Genomic DNA, 25,293 nt, shown 5'->3' with positions numbered 1-25,293 from the left:
GAAGGGTCTTATAATGGATCCTTCCAGCAGTGTGCTGCCTTTTTTCTTCCTTCTTGACTGACTGATAGTGACCTAGCTTTGTGCTTCCTCCTAGTTGAAAGCATCTCAGAGACCTCACTGATCATAGCCCCTGAAGACTTCACACCTCCACCCGAAGGTATGGGAAGTAGTTCCTGAGAATTTAAGGATGATGGAAATCATAGAGAGAGGCATTTCTCCAAGCTGGAGAGAAACCACAGGCAGAGTTAAAGTGGGAGATGGCCCACTTATAAGTCATAGCATTTAGAGCAATTTTCTTCATCATTTTTCACCTTTTCTGTTGCCATAACTTCCTCATCTGTAAAACAGAAAACCACGCCCACCACATGGGGTTGAAAAGATTAAGAAATAAATGTTTAAGTTAGTGGCTTTCTAAGACTCTGGCACTTCACAGACCAACAACAAATGTTAGTTCCTGTCTTAGTTTCCTGTACATAGTAAACCCATAAAGAAAGATTATGAGACAAAGGCACCAATTTGCTATAAGACTAATATAGTCTGACCAAAAAGGGGGACTACTTAGCAATGACCTACATAAGGATAGTCTAGTTTCCTATTTTGTCAATACATTATTTCTACTCTTATTAATGGCAGAGGAATAACATATAGCTAAAATGATCAGGAACCTTAGGAATTCTGAAAATTTCTTAAAAAGAGCTTCGTATTTTGAAGGGGCAACTGGGTGGCTCAGCTGGTTAAGTGACTGCCTTCAGTTCAGGTCATGATCTTGGAGTCCCAGGATCGAGTCCCGCATCGGGCTCCCTGCTCTGCAGGGAGTCTGCTTCTCCCACTGACCTCTGTCCTCTCATGCTCTCTCTCTCTCTCTCTCTCATTCTCTCTCTCAAATAAATAAATAAATAAATGATCTTTTTTTAAAAAAAGATAGAGTTTCATATTTTGAGAGGAGGGTTTAGTAAAGACTCATGTAAGGGATGTGAAATTGAAGACTGTTCTGGCTGTGACTCTGTGGATACATGAGAACTGTGTGATCTTGCATATTTAAAAGTGGGGATGTGACCACAAAGGATAAAGGGAACCTTCCAGATGGGAAAGCCAGTACGCCACTGTTCCGCCTCCTTGTGCCTCCCCAGGGGCCTGGATGGCCGTGAGGCTGGTGAACGGCACAGGCAGGTGCTCAGGCCGGGTGGAGGTTCTCATCCAGGGCACATGGGGAACCGTGTGTGATGACCTCTGGGACCTGGCCGAGGCCACAGTGGTGTGCCGCCAGCTGCAGTGTGGCCGGGCCATGGCGGCCCCCACAGGGGCCCATTTTGGGGCAGGCTCTGGGAAGATCCTGCTGGACGACGTGCAGTGTGCCGGCGCTGAGAGCCACCTGGGGCAGTGCGTGCACAGGGGTGAGGCTGCACTCAACTGCGGGCACCTGGAGGACGCTGGTGTTGTCTGCACAGGTAAAGAGCTATTGTTTTGTTTTGTTTTTACCATGACATCACTTATTTGTCTCTCCCCTCACATATTTCTCCATGATTATTTTAATGACACTTATGTTATAAATGGCACCATAGACCTTAGCTTGTGTTTTTTTCTTCTGACAATTAGGTGGTGATGGTTCACCAGGCCCCACTCCAACCACAGAGCCTGAAAGTGCCACCTCTTCATACACACTGTCAGGTAAGTCCATTCTTTGCTCGGTTCTTTTGCTTCAAGACTTTCTTCCCTAGAATGTCCCTTTCTTAAGGCGTGTTAGGAGGGTCTTCACACTGAACAACTTCAAGGGCACCACCCTCGTAGAATGCACTGTGGAATTTTGTCCCCATGGAGGTCATCACATGTCGTTTGTGAATGGTAATTCCTGGGGTGGTGCAGCTCAGTAGCCCACGTGGTTGAGTCACTCCAGGGTGGAATTATTATCAGCCACTCTACATGGTACCACACCACACAGAGGGGCCCAGAGCAGAAGGGGAATCAGGTTTCTCACTTGATCACCTAGACTTCTTAAATAATTCCTGACGTTGCTAAAATGACGCCTGCATGTTGAGAATGTTGAGTTGTCTCCAAAGGGTTCAGAGGCTCAGTCTATTAAAATTAATTCAGTTAAGTTTGAGTTAGTTTCTACCAAGTGTTATTTATGGTGATCAAGACATATTTTAAAACTGCTTGAAGATTCACATATCAGTAGATATTTGTGTGATCATTATATAGCATCCTTTTAATTTCAAGAGTCTGGAAAATACAGGAACAAATAAGTGGTTAGAAGAAGACACAGCATATAAAAATGAATAGTTCCTCTCTCTAGAGATATTTGATAGGAGAGCAGTGAAGCCTGTTTCCTTAAGTACACGATACATGGTTGTCATCATAAAATGGTTGCTGGTGAAATTCTCACTGACATCAGCCAGACACTCACGAGTCCCCTTCTTTACTCTGATTGGAACTGAGTCCCAGTTGCTTCACCATTAGGAGTAAAGCTTCTGGTGTTTTTGACATATTAAGACTGATTCTACATTATCCTATGGACAATGAACCAGAAGTCCAACTAAAAAAAAAATAAGTTATATGTATTTTCCCTTTTCTATTCCAGCCCATTTTAAATAACAAGTTTGGTGGCTTAACAATATCTAGATAGTCTAGTTACAAATTATTTAAACAGATCACAATAATGAAGTGACTAGTCAATTGTTTATATATATAAAAGAATATTATGAAAAATATCAAACTCACTGACAAATGTTAAGGACAGTATCATGAACTCCTTGGTACCCACTACTGAGCTTTATCAAATTCTAATATTTTGCTCTAATTGCTCGAGATCTTTTTAAAAAGAAAACCATACAACAGCACAATTAAAGGGTCATACATTGTGATCAAGTGGGATTTTTTCCCTGAGATGTAAGGATGATTCAACATATACAAATCAATAAGAGGGATATGACACATTAACATAATTGAAGATTTTAAAAATGGGTGCAATCAATGAAGGGGATTAAGAATACACTCATTGTGATAAGTACTGAGTAGCATATAGAATTGTTGAATCACAATGTCGTACACTTGAAACCAATATATCACTATATGTTAACTATACTGGAATTACCATTTTAAAAAACAATTAAATAATTAAAAAAAAAAGAAATCGCACGAGGCAGGAAAAGCATTTGACAAAATTTACCACCCTTTCATGATAAAAATGCTTAACAAACTAAGTGTAAAAGGAAAGTACCTCGACATAATAAAGGGTATATATGACAAGACCATAGTCAATATCATGCACAATGGTGAAAATTTTAAAACCTTTCCTTGAAGATCAGAAGAATAGACAAGGATGTTCACTCTTGCCACTTCAATTCCATATAGTACTGAAAATCCTAGCCAGAGCAATTAGACAAGAAAAATAAATAGAAGAAATGAAATGGGAAAGGAAAAAGTAAAATTCTGTTTCCAGATGACATGATCCAATTTGTAGAAAACTCTAAACACTCCACAGAGGGAAAAAAATGTTAGAACTAAAAGAAATCAGCAAAGTTACAGGATACAGAATCAACATACAAAAATCAATTGTGCTTTTCTACACTAACAATGAGTGTAGAAACTAAGAAGACAATCCCATTGCAATAGCATAAATAAGAATAAAATGCTGGGGCTCCTGGGTAGCCCAATGCTGGGATGTCTTCAGCTCAGGTCATGATCTCAGTGTCCTGGGATCAAGCCCCACATCAGACTCTCTGCTCAGTGGGGAACCTACTTCCTCCTCTCTCTGCCTGCTGCTCTGCCTACTTGTGATCTCTCTCTGTCAAATGAATAAATAAAATCTTTTAAAAAAGGAATAAAATGCTTAGGAATAAACTTAACCAAAGTGGTGAAAGAACTGTACACTAAAAACTGCAAAACATTGGTGAAAGAAATTAAAAGAAATACAAATAAATGTAAAGACAACCCATATTCATGGATTGGAAGACTTACTGTTGTTAAAATGTCCATACTAGGGGTGCCTGGGTGGCTCAGTTGGTTAAGCAGCTGCCTTCAGCTCAGGTCATGATCCCAGGGTCCTGAGATTGAGCCCTGTGTCAGCCTCCTTACTCAGCACAGAGCATGCTTCTCCTTCTCCCTCTGCCTGCTACTCCACCTGCTTATGCTCTCTCTCTGTCAAATAAATAAATATTTTTTAAATGTCTATACTACCACAGAGATCTATAGACTCAAAGCTATTTCCACAAAAATCCCAATGGCAATTTTTATAGAAATATGAAAAAAAACCCTAAAATTCATATGAAACTACAAAGACCCAGAATAGCCAAAGTGGTCTTGAGAAAGATCAAAGCTGAAGACATCACGTTTCCTGATTTCAAAGTGTATTATAAACCTACACTACGGTACTGGTACAAAAATGGGCATGTAGACCCATGGAAGAGAATAGAGAAATAAACCCACACATATATACTCAACTGATCTCTGACAAGGATACCAAGAACACACAGTGGGAAAGGATGGTCTCTTTGATAGATGATAATTGGGAAAACTGAATATCTATATGCAAAAAAATGAAATTGGCCCCCTACCTTACAGCATACACAAAAATTAACTCAAAATAGGTTAAAGAATTAAACATAATGCTTGAAAATATTAAATTCCTAGAAGAAAACAGGGAATTCTTTTTCACACTGGTCTTAGCAATAACTTCTTGGATATGACACCCAAAACACAGGTAACAAAAACAAAAATAAGTAAATGGGATTGTATCAACCTGAAAAGCTTCTGCACAGCGGAAGTAACAATCAACAGAATTAAAAGGCAACCTATGGAATGGGAGAAAATATTTGCAAACCATATATCTGCTAAGGGGTTAATTTCCAAAATCTATATGAAGCTCCTAAAACTTATATTAAAAAAATCAAATAACCAGATTTTTTTAAATGGGCAAAAGACTTGAACAGACATTTCTCCAAAGAGGACATAAAAGTGTCCAACAGGTATATGAAAAGATTCTCAGTATCATTAATTGTTAGGAAAGTGCAAATCAAAACTACAATAAGATATCACCTCACACGTTAGAATGGCTACTAAATTTTTTTAGTTTTATTTCTTTGAGAGAGAGAGACTGCACACATGTGACGCACATGGGGGTGAGGGACAGAGGGAGGGGAAGAGAGAATCTCAAGCAGATCTGCAACCTAAGATCACAACCTGAGCTGAAATCAAGAGTCAGACACTTAACCTACTGAGCCACCCAGGCACCCCAGGATGGCTACTATTTTTAGAAAAGAAAGATAACAAGTATTGGTGATCTTGTGGAGAAATTGGAGCCCTGTACACTGTTAGTAGAAATGTAAAATTGTTCAGCTGCTATGGAAAGCATTTCAAAGATTCCTCAAAAAATTAAAAATAGAACTACCATATGATCTATCAATCCCACTTCTGGGTAATATATCTAAAGAATTGAAATCATTCTTACTGCACTACCAGGTTCATGGTAGCACTCACGATAGTCAAGATATAAAAAAACCCACACGTCCACCAACAGATAACTGGATAAAGAACATGTAGTATACACATACAAAGAAATATTATTCAGCCTTAAAAAAGAAGGAAATTCTGCCATTTGTAACAACATAGGTGAACCTGAAGGACATAACACTAAGTGAAATAAAGTAGTCACAGAAGAATAAATATTGCGTGATTTCACTTATATGAAGCATCTAAAATAGTCAAACTCAGGGCACCTGAGTGTGTTAAGCCTCTGCCTTCGGCTCAAGTCATGGTCCTGGGGTCCTGGGATCGAGCCCCGCATCAGGCTCTCTGCTTGGTGGGGAGCCTGCTTCCTCCCCTCTCTCTCTCTCTGCCTACCTCTCTGCCAACTTGTGGTCTCTGTCTGTCAAATAAATAAATAAAATCTTTTAAAAAATAAAATAAAATAAAATAGTCAAACTCACAGAAGCAAAGAACAGAATGGGATTGTCAGAGGTTGAGGGAGGGGGAAACAGGGAGTTTACTGGGGAAGAAGTTTCAGTTATACTAGATGAGTAAGTGCTAGAGATCTTCCATACAACATAGTGCCTGTAGTTGTACACAATACTGTATTGTGCACTTCAAAATTTGTTAAGAGGATACACAACATGTTAAGTGTTCACACGAAAAAAAAAAAGGAGGGGAAAAACACAGAGAAATTCTGGGAGGTGCTGGGTGTGTCTGTTACCATGACTGTGGTGATAGCATCAAAGTGTTTTCATATATTCCAACCCAACAAGCCATACACATTGAACATGTGCAGCTCTCTGGATATCAAGGAAACCTCGGTAAAGCTGCTTTAAAAAGGAAACAATACAGTACTCTATTACCGTTTTATGAGTTAATAAGATGAAAACAGGGCTGCCTTAATGTCCTATGGAAGACTCATATGGCTTAGGTTACTCAGAGCCCAGATAAAGACCCCACAAATAAATGGAATTCAGCCATTCAGCCATTAATTGATTGCGTGTCCCTGTGGTAGAACACATCTGGATTGCTCCTCAAAGGAAAAGAGGGAAAAATCCATAATTGGTTCTGTGGGCACTTAGCAAAATGGCCCACCGTCCAAGTATGAGCATTTTCATCCCACAGTGAGTCTGAGATCCAGTGTTGGATGAATGTGGCCAGAAAGGAGGTGGGAATGATGACTAAAAATCCTAGTAGGACATATTTGTGCCTAGCCTTCTCTTTGCGCTTGTCAGAAATTCACTTTCTGGTGTTTTCTAGCAATGACTGGGTGTCTCTTTGTTTTACATGCACAGGTGATGTACTGACAGCAGCCATGCCCACCACAGAGCCTGCTACACTTCCTGTGACAACGACTCCAGCAGGTCGGCTGGCATTTCTTCTATAGGGAATAGAGGGAGGGCACTGTGGGCCAAACCCTTCCCAGACCTGACACCATGCAGAGTGCTGATCACAGCCTTGGGAGGACTCCTTGCCTGCATAGCAGCAGAGCCAGGAAATGACATTCATGTTTGAATGTGACCTTCAAGCTGGGTTGGTGTTGGAACCTTGGTCTTTCTAAAGTTGAGATTCGGGGATGTCCCGATTACTAGAGATGCTTCTGTTTGTCCCCACCCACAGGTGATGGATTATTTGCAACCATAGTCACAGCAGAGCCTGCAGCCCCACTATCCTCACCTACACCCCTGGCAGGTAAGTCCTTGGGAAAAATCCGGGAAGGAGCTAATATTTGTGGAACAATCAAAATGTGATGAAACAGAGAATCGGTGCATTCGTAGAATGGACAGTTCGTTGAGCACTCACAACAAGCCACCAGCCTTATTCTCCCCACAACTCCATCATTGTTCCACAAAACGAGAAAGGATCACTTTCTAGCATCACCCACCCACAAAATGATGAAGTCAAGATTTGGGCACATTATTTGTCTTACTCCAAACCCACATGATGACTAGCCTTTTGGGTCAGGGGAATAGCATGTCCAAAGCTACCTCTGGACTACTGGGAAGAGAACATTCTTGCAAGTCTCATTGCTATGGGGGAAGTTCATTAAGACCATAGCCAGGAAACTGGGGATTCAGCTGTGGGTCCTCACTTACTCTGTAGTTTTTAGTACAAAAATCCTAATAGGAAAAACTTTCATATTCACATTTTCCAATGTGACAGTTGGGCAAAATGGCAAAATATATCATTTTAGTATCCCTAGCACTCTGTATCAGAAATGAGCCCCAATCTGTTTCTTCCTTCCTCACCCTGGTGGACCTGCCTGCTTATCTATGATTACAAAGGGGAAACGCCTATTGTACCATTTTGGCATCGTTAAGATTGGTTCTGCAGTAATACACATCAGCAGTAACTGGATTTTTCCAGGTCAAGTGTAATCATGTGCGTGTGTTTAAAATAAATGCTATGGCAGAAGTTGGTAGCTGTGTGTAGTCATTCTGCTGCCTTCTAAAAGAGCATCACATAGCAGTTACACATGACCTCTGATGTTTCAGACCCTGGCTTGAGCTACTTCTTGACATCCTTGGGGCCCTTAGGCACTTTTGTCTTCAAGGACCCCTTTCTCCATATATATGTATAAACATACACACATCTAATAATATTTTATGACTGTGTTGGTATAAAAAAAGTGGAAAGCAGACTAGATTGTAGTCATCTTTTTATTCTAATTTTAAAAGAAAATAGGACATTTGGGGGGTCTTTTAGAAGTCATATAGCCCCAGGCAGCGGGCCCACCACGTCCGATCGATGAAGCTATCTGCCGCTCTTGGTTGTTCTGAATAACTAGTGGTCTGAACCCACCACCAGCCCAAGGCTGTTTGGGGAAGAGAGAAGACATGACACTTTTGCCCATCACGAAGCTATTTCAAATTGGAGGAGAGGGGATTCTGACTTACTTTACAGCTTCCTGGGGGAACAGAATTGACTAGTTGTGGTAAGAGCCATTCCAAGTCCACAGACTCAGAGCTGGGCTCTTTAAGCCAGGCTGCCTATTAATAGCAGTGGTTCATAGCAAGGCAGCCTGTTCTTGGACCAAGTTTGCTCACAGGAGCTTTGTTGAAAAGAGAGGTTCGTCTTTTAGGGAGCAGAGCACACAGTTCCTGGTGGGACCAAGTGAAGAACAGTAGGCAATAGTCACACTTCGGTGTTTCCAAGCTTTTCCAGAATGAGGTGGAGAGGAGGGTGTCCACAGAGCAAATATTGACACCCCGGGAGAACTGGGACTTTGGGGAAGCTTGACCTACAACCTTTCAGCAGGCTTCCTCGCCTTCTTTTCTGAGCATAATCTTGTGATTATACTAACAGTGCACATTCTCACCTGAGATTCTACTCGCATGTATAGGCTAACTGATCTCAAAAAAGAACCTGTATGTTAGAGAAATATTATTACTTCTGTTATTTGCATTATGTTGTATTATATTATACTGTATTATATTTCTACTCCTATTTTGTAAGGTAGAGAACTTCACACAATGAGACACAGAACTCTCAAACTTTTCATTTAACTAAGAAATCCAGTGAGGCAGTGGGTTCTGCTTCTTATCTCTTCTGCGTAGGGAACGGAGACATGCTGAAGATCACTGTTGACGTAACACAGAAACCCACCAGGGTTTTGGCGTTTTGTTTTTTTTTAGAACATTCTAGAATGTAGAATGTCAATATCATGGCCAGGGCAACAACAACAACAACAAAAAAACAACCATGAGAATTGCAGACCCTTTCACTCGACATAAATAATACAGATTATTTCTCCTTTATTAAAAATTTCATCTGTGAAGACAGCTTTATAACACAAAATAGTATCTGTTTTTCTGTATCTAACTGAAAAGAAGGACTTTTTCTTCCTTTCTACCTTGCTGAGATCTTTCTCCCAGGCAGCACTGAGGAGCTGTTAGAATCCCTCTGGTTAGCAGTGAGGGAAAAGAACAAGTCTGAGTAATCTGCACTTACAGTAAGGATCAGAAAACAAAAGAAAGAAAATGTTGATAAAAGGAATGTGAGCATATATATTTTGCATCTACAGAAACAGATCTTCATCTCTAATAAGTTAAAATTTATTATAAAAATTCTGTAGGCTGAGGGGTGCCTGGGAGGCTCAGTGAGTTAATCCTCTGCCTTCGGCTCAGGGCATGATCCTGGGTCCTGGGTTCAAGTCCTGCATCGGGTTCTCTGCTTAGCAGGGAACCTGCCTCCTCCACCCTCTCTCTGCCTGCCTCTCTGCCTACTTGTGATCTCTGTCTGTCAAATAAATAAATAAATAAAATCTTTTTAAAAAATCTGTAGGATGAAAAGATATTAATGCTTAATAAATTCCAACATTTCATGGGCAGCAGCTCTCTCTCAAAAAAAAAAAAAGGAGTGTCTTTTGTTTAAGTAAAAGACATTGTCTTCATTCCTTTTGACTCAGCTGTTTTTTGTTTGGTGTCTTGGTATTTCTATTTTTACCTTAGCTACTGAATTATTAGCTCTAAATTAGCCTATACTCAGATGTATAGTAATATAAATTTAAGATATAATTTGGTACCTTGTGTCCTGCATACATCTTTATATTTAAATGTTTCAAAAATAAAATGCACCTTATTACTAAAGACAAGAACAGAAAAAAAAGAGCATTAGTCATTATTTCTTTTTTATCATTATTATGTTATCTTAGTCACCATACAGTACATCATTAGTTTTTGATGCAGTGTTCCGTGATTCATTGTTTCCATATAATAGCTAGTGCTCATTACACCACGTGCCCTCTTTAATACCCATCGCCAGGCTAACCCATCCCTTCTCCCCCATACCCTCTGAAGCCCTCAGATTATTTCCCAGAGTCCATAGTCTTTCGTGGTTCATTTCCCCCTCTAATTACCTCCCTTTCCGTTTTCCCTTCCTTCCCCTAATGTCCTCCATGCTATTCCTTTGTTCCACCTACAAGTGAAACCATATGACAATTGCCTTTCTCTGCTTGATTTACTTCACTTAACATAATCCCCTCCAGTTCCACCCATGTTGATGCAAATGGTAGGTATTCATCCTTTCTAATGGCTGAGTAATATTCCATTGTGTATATGGACCACATCTTCTTTATCCATTCATCTGTTGAAGGACATTTCAGCTCCTTCCACAGTTTGGAGATTGTGGCCATTGCTGCTATGAGCAGTGGGGTGCATGTGCCTCTTCTTTTCAGTACATCTGTATCTTTGATGTAAGTACCCAGTGGTGCAGTTGCTGGGTCATAGGATAGCTCTATTTTTAACTTTTTGAGGAATCTCCACACTGTTTTCCAGAGTGGCTGCACCAGCTTGCATTCCCACCAACAGTGTAAGAGGGTTCCCCTTTCTCCACATCCTCTCCAACACTTGTTGTTTCTTGACTTGTTAATTTTTGCCATTCTAACTGATGTAAGGTGGTATCTCAATGTGGTTTTGATTTGAATTTCCCCGATGGCTAATGACATTGAACATTTTTTCATGTGTCTGTTAGCCACTTGTATGTCTTCTTTGGAGAAGAGTCTGTTCATGTCTTTTGCCCATTTTTTGACTTGATTATTTGTTTTGGGGTGTTGAGTTTGGCAAGTTCTTTATAGATTTTGGATACCAGCCCTTTGTCTGTCATGTCATTTGCAAATATCTTCCCCTATTCCATGGATTCCCTCTTAGTTTTGCTATTTCCTTTGCTGTGCAGAAGTCATTATTTCTAAGAAAAATTTTGCTTTAGTTTTGTTATTAGGATATGTTGGTGTTTCCTGAAATGTGTTGTGTGGAGTCTGAATTTTGCAATACAGTAACACTGACTCAAACCAGGGCTCCGTTTCCAAATCTCAGAAGTTTCTATTGCATTCATCGGATGAGTTCTTGGTTTTGTTGTAGTTTTACCTCAGGACATCTAAGGGATTTTATTCTGTGAATAAGCTTGTGGATTCCCAAAAGGGGTTAAGTATCCACCATTTTCCAAAATTATCTGACCAGGGAACAGTTTCATTTTTCAGGAGGCAGCTCTTAAGACCAGTATTTGGCCTAATGTATATTAGTGAATGGTTGTCTTCTAAATTATTGAATTCCTCCATGTGTGACCCTGAATTATTCTAAACAAATTTGGGTGAAAAAAAATTGCTTTCCAGCAGAGACACATTTGTAAAATTAGGCCTAGTTAATGTTGCAGTATAACAGGATTCTTTCCCCACTCCCTTCCTCCCCCCACTTCCTGCCTTCCTTCCTTCCTGCCTTCCTCTCTCCCCCCTCCTTTATTACTCTCTCCCCCGTTCCCTCCCCCCTTCCCTCCCTCCTTCCTTCCTGCCTTCCTTTCTTCCTCCCTCCCTGCTTTCTTCCTCTTGCCTTTCTTCCCACCCTATCTCCTTCCTTCCTCTCTCCCCCCTTCCCTCCCTCTTTCTTTCCTTTCTTCCTCTCTCCCCTTCCTTCCTTCCTTCCTTCCATCCATCCATCCATCCATCATGGTGTTCTATGCACATGTGCTAAAATTTCACAGTGCTAACAGGCTTACTGTCATGTAGCCTTCCTTCTCCAACTTCACCCACTACCTTGGTTCAATACCTATAAAATATCAATCTGATTCTTTTGAGATTGCTCTCCAGTTTTCATTTGTTTTGTTTTCACTAAGTAAATCTTACTAAGATTTCTTGCATGGACTATGGAACCAAATGGCCTAATTTCAAATACTGGTTCCCCAGAACTATGTGATCTTGGGCATGTTTTTCAACTGCTTTGTGCCTTAATTCCCTCACCCACATATAATAATAATGTAATAATAGAATATGTTTGTATATAACACATCTGTGAGTGTGTCTATATGCATGTATACACACTATTATTTATATACACACATCTACACATGAACATAGATATATAGATGTGGTTTGAGGACCATGGTGGAGGTTAAAGGAGCTGATGGTGTCAGTTACTTAGTGCTGGACACTAGAAAGTCTATATAAACATTAGCCTTATTATAACTGTCATCATCATTGTTGTCATCAAATATTTGCTTTTTGCTGAAGTGAGAGAACTGGCCTAGAGAAATTTAAACACATTGAGAAATGGCTTTCGGATGTCAACATCTGCACGAGGCCTGGCCTTTCTCCCAGGGTGGTGGCCAGGTCCCAGGCATGTGTCCCTAGAGAAACAGAAGGTGAGTGCATGGCACTTCCCTCACCCTGGGGTCAAGAAAGTCACAACTCACCCAGGTTTGAAGGGATGATGCAGAAGGTCCTCCTTGGCACATGGGACTCTCAAGGTCTAGAAGGCCTTGAGGAATGGGAGATACTTTGTAGACATCTTTCAGAAACACAATTGACCACAATCCCCTTCTTCCTCAGCATCTCAGGCCTACGTTGGTTGGCACCCCATTGCTCCAAACATCACCCGCAAGGTTTCTCTGGGGTGAGTCTGCTCACTTCTGGTGGGTAGCCACCCCCGCCTAGCCCACTACAGCCCAAGATAATGCCCTGCAAACATCCTCCTCACCCCACCCTGTCTGCTCTCTAGTTTCTACAAAGAATGTGCTGAAACTTTCCATCAGCTCTTATTATCCTTCCATCCTCTCTGTCCTTGTAGATCACAGCGTTCACATGCCTTTCTTATGCTTGGGGAAGGAGAAGCGAGGAGCTCATTTAAACAAATCATGTTGCAGTTGAAGACCCCACAGGTTTCCCTCCTATGTGAACTTGCCCTTCCCTTCACTGTGTCTGGAGCAAGCCCCCTTCCCTTATGATCAACCTGCAGAAATCGTCTTCATGTTTCAAAGCCATTTCTTCATGAACTGATCCCCCAAAATAGATAAGTGTCCATCACCAATAACACTATTAGACTCCTAGAGGTGTTCCTCATTATTTGTCCTGATAGTGCAATGTGTGTGGCTTCTCCATCCTGTCACTGGTTATAAATCCTGAGGGATGAACTTTATCCACTTTTGCATCTTAATAGATCTTAAGTGAACATTCTGTGGTTAAAAGTACAACCATGCTGGTAACAAAGAAATGTCTCTAGAGCAGAAAAGAGTGCCCTATAATCTCCAGATTACACCACACTGGGCAACTTCCATAGGAAGACTCTAGTCAACTGTCCACCAAGGCATGGCTGTCAAAGGGGCCCCATCCATGCAACCCTCAGGTCAAGGGTTCCCTGCAGTCCTTTTGCTATAGGTGGGATGGGGGGACATGTGTAAGGTTGAGAACCCAGGGCCTCTGGATTTCCCCCTCTAGAAGTCAGATGCTGCTGCCTACTGGGGTCTTCCAGCACTTCCAGGAAGAAGAAAGACTAGCTTTGATGTTCCAAGACGTAGAGGTCTCTATCTGCCCAACCCAGAGGAATTATGACATCAGCAGTATATCAGAGCACTATAACAGGATCAAGGCAATATGCTGACACAAAGGCCAATCTCATAATTTCCCATTGCTCTGTGCCTCCGCAGGAGATTGGATGGCCGTGAGGCTGGTGAACGGCACAGGCAGGTGCTCAGGCCGGGTGGAGGTTCTCATCCAGGGCACATGGGGAACCATATGTGATGACCTCTGGGACCTGGCCGAGGCCACAGTGGTGTGTCACCAGCTGCAGTGTGGCCAGGCTGTGGCAGCCCCCACAGGGGCCCACTTTGGGGCAGGCTCCGGGAAGATCCTGCTGGACGACGTGCAGTGTGCCGGCGCTGAGAGCCACCTGGGGCAGTGCGTGCACAGGGGTGAGGCCGGGCTCAACTGCGGGCACCTAGAGGACGCCAGCGTTATCTGCGCAGGTAAGGTGTTGGCTGTCAGCCCTCATTAGGAAGGCTATTTCTATCCCCTCACTTCTCATTCTTACACACACACAACATAGCATAGCCCAGAAAAGTCAGTGGATTGAGGCAGGCAACTGATATTGTCTATATCCTTTCAAAGTTATACATCAGCCTCACCATCCCCTTGCCTCTTGTTGAGTATGGCTCACGATCACTGATCCAGGCTCAGAAGTGGCTTGATGGTTTGAAAATTTGGGCTGAACTTGAATTCAGCCAAATCAGAGTATCTGGCAAAAAAATCCAAATTCTTGCATTTGTGAAAAAAATAAAACAGAAGTTCAGGCTCAAAACAAGAAATTATTTGATTACATCAACTGGCTGGATCTGAGAAAGAGCTGACCCTTTGGTCAAGAAACAGCCTTCTAGTTCACACAGTCGCCATCACTCAAATCCCTTATCTGTTTTATTCCCATGGCCCTTGGAAACTTTGGAGTTTGAGTTTGTGACTTCTAGGTGATGGGCCAGATTTGTCAGCTGATGTTCCAGGTCCTCCACATCTAGACCTGGTGACCTTCCCAAATCTATGGGTCCTGCTACACAGAATCTTTCCTGATTCCATCCTACTGGCAGCTGGAACAAATGTCCCCACAAATGACAAACTCTGCCAGGCTGCACCTGGCCCTTCCTGAACCTCTCAACACCTAAGAACCCTGGGGCAGGGGGTGGGTACTGCCTTCTGAAGCTCCCCTGGGACACTCAACATTTGCTGCCTGGTCTTGTGTCTCAAATCCCCAGGGAAAATACTGAGACCCTCAAGGGCACGGTCTCTGCCTCTCCCTGCTTCCCACAGCTCCCTAAATCTAGGATAATCCCAATAAACAGTCACTGAATAAGACAGGATAACATGCACAATCTCTCTTCACGCTGACAGGTGCTGACTCCACAGCTGCTCTGCCTACAGGTAGGTAGAACCTGTGTTACATTTGGCATCATCTACTAGACCTGGCATGACGTAAGAAAGATCATGAGGTTTAGAGTCAGATCCTGGTTTGATTCTCAGCTTCATTTATTCACTCATCTGTTCATTCAGTGGATACTGACTAAGTGTCCACTGCGTACTACTCTGTGCCAGTAAGCACTGGGGCCACAGCAGTGATCAAACTCCTCCCCACCCCCAGCTCTCTCCCATCACAGGGCCTGCACCCTAATGGGAGGAACAGACATGATATATGATCACTCTCAATTATGGAAACTCAGCCAAGTTATAGCATCTCTTGATCCCGTTTCATCTCATTTTTCTTCACAAGAGTAGGAATAACAGAGAATTGAATGATGGAGAATTAAGTATGACAATGCCCAAAGATACCTAGCACCTGACAAGCACTCACATAGTTCCTCCTTTTGGTCTAATGCCGACTAAGGGAGGTTGTGTGAGCGGTGCAAAGGGCCCTGGGCTGGAGGAATCTGATCCTGTCTGGTCTCTTTCCAGATGAATGACCTTGGCCCTCATTCTTCATGCCATTAGAGAGAGATGATGGCCAACTGATGGCCTCTCTTATGGCAAGCCACATGGGGCAAGTCGTCCATGAGCTTTGCTTTTCTGATGGCCATGTGGTGCATGTTCGTTTGTCAATGGGCAATAACACTATGTTCTGTCCTAAATGAAGATCTTGAGGCTATGAGGTCATTAGCCTTAGAAGGCAGTGTCATGGTTATTCCTGGTGAATCCTGGGGGAGGCAGATGACCCCTTGAAGCAACTGCTTCAGTGTTCTGACTGCTCCCTGATGACGGCCCTTCCTTTTTACCCACCAATAGCCTATGAGAACCTGCTTCCCACATCATTGGTGATATCAGCAGCTCAACACCCACCTTCTTCTGCACCTCCAGGTAAGGCTGTTTCTTTTTATATTATGTCTTCTGAACAATTTTTTTCATCTGACAATGGATGAGTGAATAAAGATGTGTCACTAAGGATATATAATGTCACTGGGGTTATATATAACAATAAACAGGCTGACCCTCAAGTCATCTAATTTCATGGGGGAAGGAGGGTATATCCTGTTACAAAAAAAGTATGGTGATTGCTCTGATAGGGGAGAACAAGGTGCCATAGGTGCTCAGAAGAGGGTCTCCATCTAGAGCCAAGGGGTCTTGGCAAGACCTGAAAGGTGAAGGGACAATAAAATTATGCCGGGCAGGGAGGAAACCGGACAGACTCCCTTTGGGCTTCAGGGTGGGAGACATTAACATGTGTTCCAAATTAGAATATAGGGCTGCCAATAGCATACAGAATTAGTGAACAGTTTGATGGTTTGAGGTGGTTTTCTGCTGTGATCAGGGATGAGTAATATTTAAGGATATTTGGCCTTGAATTAGGGTTTTTTTTTTCTTTTATGAATTAAGCCTAGTCTGAGGTCAGATAAGGTAGGAGTAAAACATTGAACCCCTGAGTCATTTTTAATCTAGCTGTACAGTCAAAAGATTCAGGGAGGACAGAATGGAACCATTATCTCTCCCCGGGGTCTGAGCATCCCTGGTAGAAGAATGCCCAGCAGGTGCCATAGCTCCTAGACATGGGGCATGGTGTGGCAATTACCAAAGGTGCTGTTGTTGGCTGTGTGAGTTTCAATCACCTGAAACATATCTTTCTTTTTTGTGTTTTTTATGTTAACATTATTTTTATATCTATCCAAGCTCTTTTCTTTGCATACTATTTTTTATTGAGGTATAAGTGACATGTAACATTAATATTAGTTTTAGGACTACAACTTGAGGATTCCATATTTGTATATATTGCAAGATGATCCCCGCAAAAAGTAACTTATCTAAAAAGGGAGTATGGATAATTGCCATTGCCGTGTAAAACCATCCCAAGACAAAGTGGCTTAAAATGATCACCATCTGTCACTGCTTATGGTCCAAAGGTCAGCTGGGTAGTTCTGCCCCTCTGGGATGGGCTTGGATGGACTTGGCTGACTCTGCTGGGCTTGTCCATGCATCTGTGTCTAGCTGACAGGTCAGCTGAAGGCTGCCTGACCTAGGATGGACTCCATTTTATGTCTTACTGTTCCATAGCTCTTATCTGAGGTGACAGAGGTGATGAGGCCACCTCACTTTGGTGTCCTCAGCTGCTCTGACCACCATCTTTTAGCGCAAGCCCTGAAGTGATTCTCCAAGGAAGCTGAGCAAAATACTACTCCTTTGTCACCCACAGACTAGCTCAAGCTTCCTCACAGGATCCCTTCAGTGTTCCCACGGAATGAACTGAAGCCTGTCATGCCTCTGGAGGCCTCAGCTCCACAGGAGTATACATTACTTCTGCCGCATTCTGCTGTCACATACCACAGCTTAAAGTCAAAGAGTAGGAAAGTAAACTAACCTCTTGACTGGCAGGGCAACAATGACACACTGTAGAGAGTGAGGATGTCAGGAAGAGAAGCACTGTGGTCATTTTTGTAAACACTCTACCACAAGCAAACTGTCTGAAACACGAGTGTGGATAAGGAAGACATTACAGGCTTCTTAGAGCAGACTTAGCTGGAGAATGGCATGGGAGCTCACATGAACACGTGAAAAGTGTGGATAGCAAAGTCATGGAAAATAAGAAAAGCTAGGTTGGGTAACAGATAGTCCAGTCATCGAAAGGCAGAGAGAGCAACCATCAGCCCATGACCCACCATTCTTTCCCAGGAGGCGGGGCCCCCGTGCGGCTGGTAGGTGGCCATGGGAGGTGCGCAGGCCGTGTGGAACTCTTCTACCAGGGAGTCTGGGGGACTGTGTGTGATGACCTCTGGGACCTGCCAGAAGCAAACATCATCTGCAGGCAGCTGGGATGTGGCTGGGCCATGTCAGCCCCGGGTGAGGCCCACTTTGGGGAAGGTTCTGGGAAGATCCTCCTTGACAACGTGCACTGCAGGGGAGACGAGCCGCGCCTGGAGGAGTGCTCCCATATCGGCTGGTTTTCCCACAACTGTGGGCACGAAGAAGATGCCGGCGTGATCTGTTCAGGTAAACCTCGGCTCCCCTCCCAGGCAGAGCCCAGCCCTGGCTCTTCCTGAAAGAACACTTTTCAAAAGGCCATGTAAATTTAGCTGTTGAAAAGGAACCTGTGCATTATTTGCTCACAGTGGATATTTTAACCCCTCGTGTTTACAGATGCTGAATACTCAACCGTCTCACCCCTGGGTAAGGAAGGCAATATTTACATGTGCAGTTTCCCAAAACCTTGGGGAAGAAATTCTTCTGGAAGTTGGATGTGTCATCCTCCAGGCCCATGGAGTGACTGGGACATGTGGAGTCACCTGCCTGTCCAGTGGGAGAACTGGATAGTACCTTAGAAATCATTTGATCCAGCCTCACTTTAAACTTCTCCCCCATTCTGTACACAGGAAGCAGATTCTAAATTTCTCAGACATGTGTATAGCACTTATTGCCAGCTCTGAGGGTCACAAGGCAATGGCAATGAGATATGGGTAGGGGGATGGTTAAGGATACTTCCTGCTCAGGGGCAAATGGTGGGTGGGCTGGACCTGGCCAAAGTCAAGGTGACCATTCCCAACCTCTCCCTGCTTCTGCTTTGTTCCTGGTGCCCACAGAGCTCCTTTTGCTATTGGTTTTCCCACAGGGTCTTAATGCCAGCACCCAGAGTTTTCCATGCCAGTACCCTCTCTCCTTCATCAACCCCCCAGATTCCCTGATGCCCTGCCCTCAGCTGGCTCTTGGTCAGAGAGTGAATCATGAATAAATCTGAGTAGAAAAGGTCTGATAAAACCTCAGGCACATTCCTTCCTGGGTTGTCAACTCTAGCAGGTCGAAATGGATTGGTCACAGGAAAGGTCTCCAGTGGGGATTTCTGGGTCAGGTGTTCCTGGTAGGAGATATGCAGGGGGCATAAAGGAGGAGCCACAGCATCCTTGGATGTTGGCCTCCCATCTCTGAGCAACACCAGGACAAAGGAAAGGGTGAATTGGGGCCCCTTCCTATTCTTACCTCAAAGTTTCATAACTCCAGGACTTGGATCACTGGAATTGGCTATAGTTGGCAGAATTTCATGTCTTCAGTGTTCTTAAATCCCCATTTTTAAAAATATCTCATTTGTGTGTATAACAAGAGGATGATATATCAAAATCTGGAAAGGATCTAGATCAGTGCTTTTTCCATCCCACACATTAACGTCCCCTGCATGTTCTGGCCTTGCCCCCAGAGAGGACTGAGCCATTCTGGGAGGGACCCCACACTGTATTTGTTATGAGCTCCTCAGGGGATCATGTGCAGCTAATGCCAGGACCTCAGTGCCAGCTGATGAGCCACATGTCCTTTCTGTGTTTGACAGATCGCCCACTGGCTGTCATAGCAGGACCAATGGCCACAGGTAAGACTTTGGTGTCCTTGGCTGCTCTGACCACCATCTTTTAGCTCAAGCCCCAAAGTGGTTCCCCAAGAAAGCTGAGCAAATTACCACTCCCTGTCTGGGTGACCCCTTTGAATCCACGTTCTGAGTGAAGAGTCCAATAATGAAGGCAGATGGATTTATGGTTCCAGTTCCATTGCTATGTAGTCACAGAAGGCAGTCCAAATAATCAAGTGACACCCGCACGCTTGGTCTCCAGCATGGAAACTTCCTGTGAAGGGCAGGCACGTGGCTCCTAACAGCAGTGCTGCCTGAGCGCTACCCAAGAGCATCACTGCAGAGGGCTGCAACCATAACGACCATGTTCTTCTTCTCCACCCTTGTCCCATCTCTGACAATCTCTTTCTTCCTTGTTCATCCTTTCTTTGCATCTTCCATTTTCCCTCCTCTGTTTTTTCCTATATCTGGGGCTTCCAGAAGCTCCACTAAAATTTTCTTTCTTTTCTTTTTTTTTTTACTTTTCTTTTTTTGTTTTTTAAGATTTTTATTTATTTATTAGACAGAGACACAGCGAGAGAGGGAACACAAGCAGGGGGAGTGGGAGAGGGAGAAGCAGGCTTCCCGCTGAGCAGGGAGCCCGATGCGGGCCTCCATCCCAGGACTCTGGAATCATGACCTGAGCCAAAGGTAGATGCTTAATGCCTGAGCCACCCAGGCGCCCCTCCGCTAAACTTTTCTTGACACCACTTGGAGATAAAGGGCTAAAATAATACTGATGCCTGGACAGCCTGGCTGGTCCTTTTATGGAAGAGCTGTAGGTAGATGACCAGAGCCAATATAGGTCCAATTCTTGCACAGCCAGATAGTCTGATGGAGAAAGCCATTGCTATAGGCGTTACTTTTAATTTTGCACTGAATATTGGACAGATGGATAGACAAGCAGATGGAAAACAAATGGACGTGTGGTGACAGACAGACACAGAATGATGTCAGTGTTGGTGGGGTAGATGACTCAGGGGAAGTCCTCTCCACTTAGTAGTGGATTTTTAATAGTGTAATTTTAATAAATTATAACAGATGGCAGATAGGACACTGACATCTTCGTATACATAAAGACTCCATGTAGATTCAGCTAGGGGAAATGAAGCCATTTACTTGTTACTTCTGGTGGCCTGACAAAAGTCAAAGCCAGAGAACCAACCCACAGAACAGAACCCACAAGGGAAGCAACAAGCAGAAGGAAAGATTCTGGCTGATACTGAATAACTGCTCTGCCCACGGCCACAGCCACGTCAGTGATAGATTTCTCAAAACAAGTGAGAGATGTGTCAAGATCCAGACACTCTCATGCCCTAATTTCCTAAGTTTATAAGAGTTTTTAGACTGGTGTATGCCTCTGACATGTCCTAAGACATACCCACAAGGTTAATGACCAAAGAGACCTTTTTCCTAATGAAAGGAAAAGAAAGTGTGAATTCCAAAAGTAGTGAACTGAACAATGAAAAAAAAAAAAAACCTGAAATCCTAAAATATTTTTCTTCTTTAGAAAAATCTAGGTGTGGCAGAGTAATTACCAACTCATCTGGAGCGATTAGGAATCCCCCACAGAATGAAATGCATGACAACATAACCTGTGTGTGGGAAATAAAGGCCAATGCTTCTGATCACATACTGCTGGCATTTCCATATCTTAAGTAAGTCACGAGTACATGACTGAAGTACACCGTGTAGTTTAAAGGTCTGAGCATTTTCCTGTGCTTGATTCTCACAAGCAAAAAAGTTCTTCATGCCCTTTTTAATTTTGAATTTTGACGTAATTGTAGACACACAGGAAGCTACAAAAATAATACATAGAGTCCAATGTACCCTTCACCCAGCTCCCCCCAGCGGTGGCGTCATCTATAACTGTAGGACAATATCAACCCAGGAAGTCATGCAATACTGTGCTAAGCCATAGACCTTATTCTGTTTTCCCATCTTCCACATCCACTTGTGTGTATGTGTGTGTGTGTGAGAGAGATAGAGAATGTTTCAGTCTCTGGTTAAAGATGCAGATTCCAGGGAACCCCCAGACCTTATATATCAAGAAATTTTAGGTTTTAATATTGTAAATAGTCAATGTTGATGTCATTCACAAATGAATGTCCCAGGAGCAACCTAAATTATTTATTGCTATTGAATTTTGCTTAATCAAAAAATGACTTGGAATGGATGGGTCATGAGGCTGAGGCCTGGGGATGGTCTTCTGACTCTAACCCTAGGGGCATCTGGACAAAACTTCACCAGGAAGAAGAGCGGACAGATGGGATGGCTTGCACGGAGCAAGCTGGGCAGACTTGGTAGCTCGCTTCTCTCTAGGCAGGTCGCCTGTGGAGTTCCTAAATAGGTTGCTTGGAGCCTGAAGCCCGTCCTACAGGCAGGCCGCTGCCTGATCCCACCCTTGGCCCTGGGCTTCCAGGTACCTGCAGCCCCAGGCCTCATCAGGGGCCCACCTCGTACTCCAGCCTCCTCTTCCTTCTTCCAGTTAAGATCTCATCCCCTCAAGAAAAAGTGGGATAAAAGGATTTTACACTATGTTGAAATGACTGACGGGCTTTAATCTGTCCCCAGTTTTATTGTCGTGAAAGACAGGTCCTGCCTCACAGCATCCCTCTGAGATCTGCTAATGGGGAAGCTAAGAGGCAGCCATCGGTCTTTGCTTCCCTAGCCTAGATTGCACCAATGAATATTTTGAAATCCTGGACGGCCCTCCATCCTCGACAAAGTCCCTGGGGAAAACCTGCTCTGGGTCCTACCTCACCTACGCGTCCTCCTCCAGCTCAATGACCCTCGTGTACTTCCGAAGCTTCAACAACATAGGGAAAAACTTCGTTGCTTATTATTACTCTGCACCCAAAGGTATGGACAGTGGTTAAAAGCAGGAGCTCTGGAGTTGCAGCTAACTGCCTTGGGGCCAGTTACAGCCCCATCACTTAATCTGTGACCCTGGACAAGAGACCCAACCTCTCTGTGCCTCAAACCATTCCCTGTGTAACAGGGATTAGAGAAGCTTCCTTCCTAGGCTTGTCGTGGGGCTTACCTGGAATGACACAAGTAAAGCCCTTGCACAACAATGGTACATCATGTGCTCAGTGCTTGGCAGATTCAACCCCAAGCCTGCTTCCCCGTAAATATTCGGTACAGTTTGCCCATTGGAACACCACTTCTGGAGTTACACTAAATCTAGTATGAGGCGGGTGTTTCAGGACCTACAGAAGAAGCAGCTGTGGTCCCAGCCTAAGAGGGACTCATGTACAATCTGGAAGCAGTTTAAGACAAACCTGTGTGATGCAATTAGAGGACAAGTAGAATAGACTAAATGAAGGCAAACAAATGGGATAGACTAGAATATACTAAATTGACATACACATGCGTCTCAGCCAAAGACATTAGAAAAGAGAGAGAGCTGTGCGGGCTAAAACACGAAGGAAACATAGGAAGAGACGGCCTTAGATTTGTCTTTAAGCCTGGCCAAGCTGTGAGTTGAGAAATGGGGAGGGGGCACGCAGGAGAAGGAGCAGCGTGAGTACAGAGATGGGATGTACAGGACATGCGGCGAGAAGCAGATAGAAGCTGAGCCAAGGTTTCTGATACAGCACAGGTACTCGAGGTTGGGTTAATCACAGCAACAGTGACCAACATAGTAATGAACATTTACTGAATGACGCTTTTATGCGAGGCAACCCTGTAAGCACTCTGCATGTGTTACCGCCTTTCATCCTCACACGAACCCATGGTTCTTCCCCTTGTAAAGTCAGGGAAACTGAGGCTAGAGAGGTTCCATAATTGTTCTGAGGCCACCCAGCTATGGATCCTGCACTATTTACCACTGAGAGAAAAGAGTCTGTCTCATGGACCCTATGAGCAGTTCTATCATCTGTCTTGGCTGAGATGCTGTTCAGATCAGTCTCCCGCCCTGTTAGGGAGTGCCAGGGTGGCTCAGTGAGCACCCTTGGGAAGTATGCTATGAAACGGGGAGGAGGCTCTCTGTGTCACAAAGTGGGTCGGAGAAAGTCATTGTCACTGTGATTGAGCAGTTACTGATGAGGCTTCCTTGTCGTTGCAGAGGCGAGTTCAAGGACCCCACATCTAATCAGTGAGTCACATTTACTGTTGCTTCTTTATCTTCATTCCTCATTTGTGTGTCTTCCTCTGACCCCCTCTCCTGGTGCTTGGAGTGTCATAGTTTGATCTCTGCTTCATATTTTTCCTAATTTCCTGCATCTTTCCAGCTAGCCGAGAGATTCTGTCTGTACATGTTTTGCACAAGCATAACGCCCATTCGCCATAGAACCAAGTTCCATATACCAACCGTTGGGTGTCTGTAAATTGGTAATTGCCAATTTGATTTCTTAATTCCTTGCTTTTATCAAAAACAGTGAGACACACCTAATCAAGCCCTGCACACTTAGGGAAAGTTAACAAAACAGAAGCACATGGAAGAAATGGCTTTTTCCCTAGAGGGGCACCATACATGTTTGCATTCTGGAACAGAATGGCACAGTTTAAGTGTCATCATATTCCCACTGACTGGACAGAAAGGAATATTACTTCTGTTGGATCCTACATGTCTGAGGAACAACATAAACAGAATGCGATTTGGGAGGCCCCTTATTGTAAAGATGCAAGGGATAATGAATCAACCAGAATCTTGGTGTTTAAGGGATGCTGCCATCTTGACCCTTTTTATCTGAAGGGTGTCGTCTTGTATTCACAGCAATCCCAACAGCAACACCCAAGACAGTGACAGCAAGACCAGGTAAGCCCTGGGATGCATGCGTTCACTTACCAACTATCCTTTCCTCTTGGAACCTGCATCTGTACCTGCTTCAGGGGCAGAAACTGGACCAACTGCGTGTACTTCATCTATTTGAAAAATGGACCAGTTGACTCTATGCGTATTTTTAGGACCATCCAAAACTCTTGGGATCCTTTGGCTCTAGAATCATGAGCAAAGTTCTTTTTTTTTTTTTTTTTTTTTTTTTTTTGGTGTTTTTCAGAGTCTTCAAAGCCTGACCAGCTTCCAGGTGCCTTCTAGTGGGGCTCTCTCTATTTTTTTTATTTGGCCAGTCTTGCTCTTGGTTAACCTGTATCTGTGTAACTAATGGGCTTTTTCAAAGTGAGTGGAGTGTCAAAGTTATTCCAGAGGCAGTGAGATGGAATAGCAGAGAAAAACAGTGAACTTTGGAACCAGGAGAGCTGACTTTAGATCTGCTACATCCCAGATGTGGGATTTTGGGTGAATAGTTTCACTTCTCCGACTTAAAGTCTCCTCATGGATAGAAGTGGCGTGCTGGTACTCTTCCACCTGCCTTCTGAGTTATTACAAAGGTGAAGATGAGCATATACACGCCCACCCATTCTAAGGCACTCCACAAAGCCACAAATCACTGTGAATATTATATATAATGTTTTTCTGTACTTAGCTGAAATAGATTGGCACATTCCTCTGGCCCAATACATACTCAATTAATGAATGTTTTAGGCTAAATGTAATTTTGACTATCTTAATTGCATATTAACCTCCAAGTAAGGGGTTGACCAGTTGGCTGGCTCTTTTATCAAGTTCCTGTCCCTAAGAGAAGTGTCAGGGTGGAGAGCGTAACCAGTTCATGGGCAATGTGTAGTGTCCCTAGAAGACAATGATCACCAGGTCTCTATCTGCAGGGGACTGGCCAGAGCTGAGGCTGGTGGGCGGCTCGGGACGCTGCTCAGGACGCGTAGA

General features: G+C 43.6%; 1 protein-coding gene across 1 annotated transcript in view; it reads left to right on the top strand.

Moving 5' to 3' along the window:
• Positions 1-13,886: 13,886 nt before the first annotated feature.
• The window catches only part of LOC116882003 (deleted in malignant brain tumors 1 protein-like), a 59,451-nt gene continuing 48,044 nt past the window's right edge, over positions 13,887-25,293 (top strand). Inside the window, exons 1-4 of the mRNA XM_032882195.1 lie at positions 13,887-14,196; positions 15,110-15,139; positions 15,995-16,066; positions 17,870-18,187. Of these exons, the coding sequence (XP_032738086.1) occupies positions 13,887-14,196; positions 15,110-15,139; positions 15,995-16,066; positions 17,870-18,187 (730 nt within the window). The remainder of the gene's footprint in view (positions 14,197-15,109; positions 15,140-15,994; positions 16,067-17,869; positions 18,188-25,293) is intronic.

This window comes from Lontra canadensis, unplaced genomic scaffold (genome assembly GCF_010015895.1).
Source record: "Lontra canadensis isolate GAN:19392208 unplaced genomic scaffold, GSC_riverotter_1.0 scaffold79, whole genome shotgun sequence".
Taxonomy (NCBI): Eukaryota; Metazoa; Chordata; class Mammalia; order Carnivora; family Mustelidae; genus Lontra; species Lontra canadensis.
This window is presented reverse-complemented; position numbering and strand designations above follow the sequence as displayed.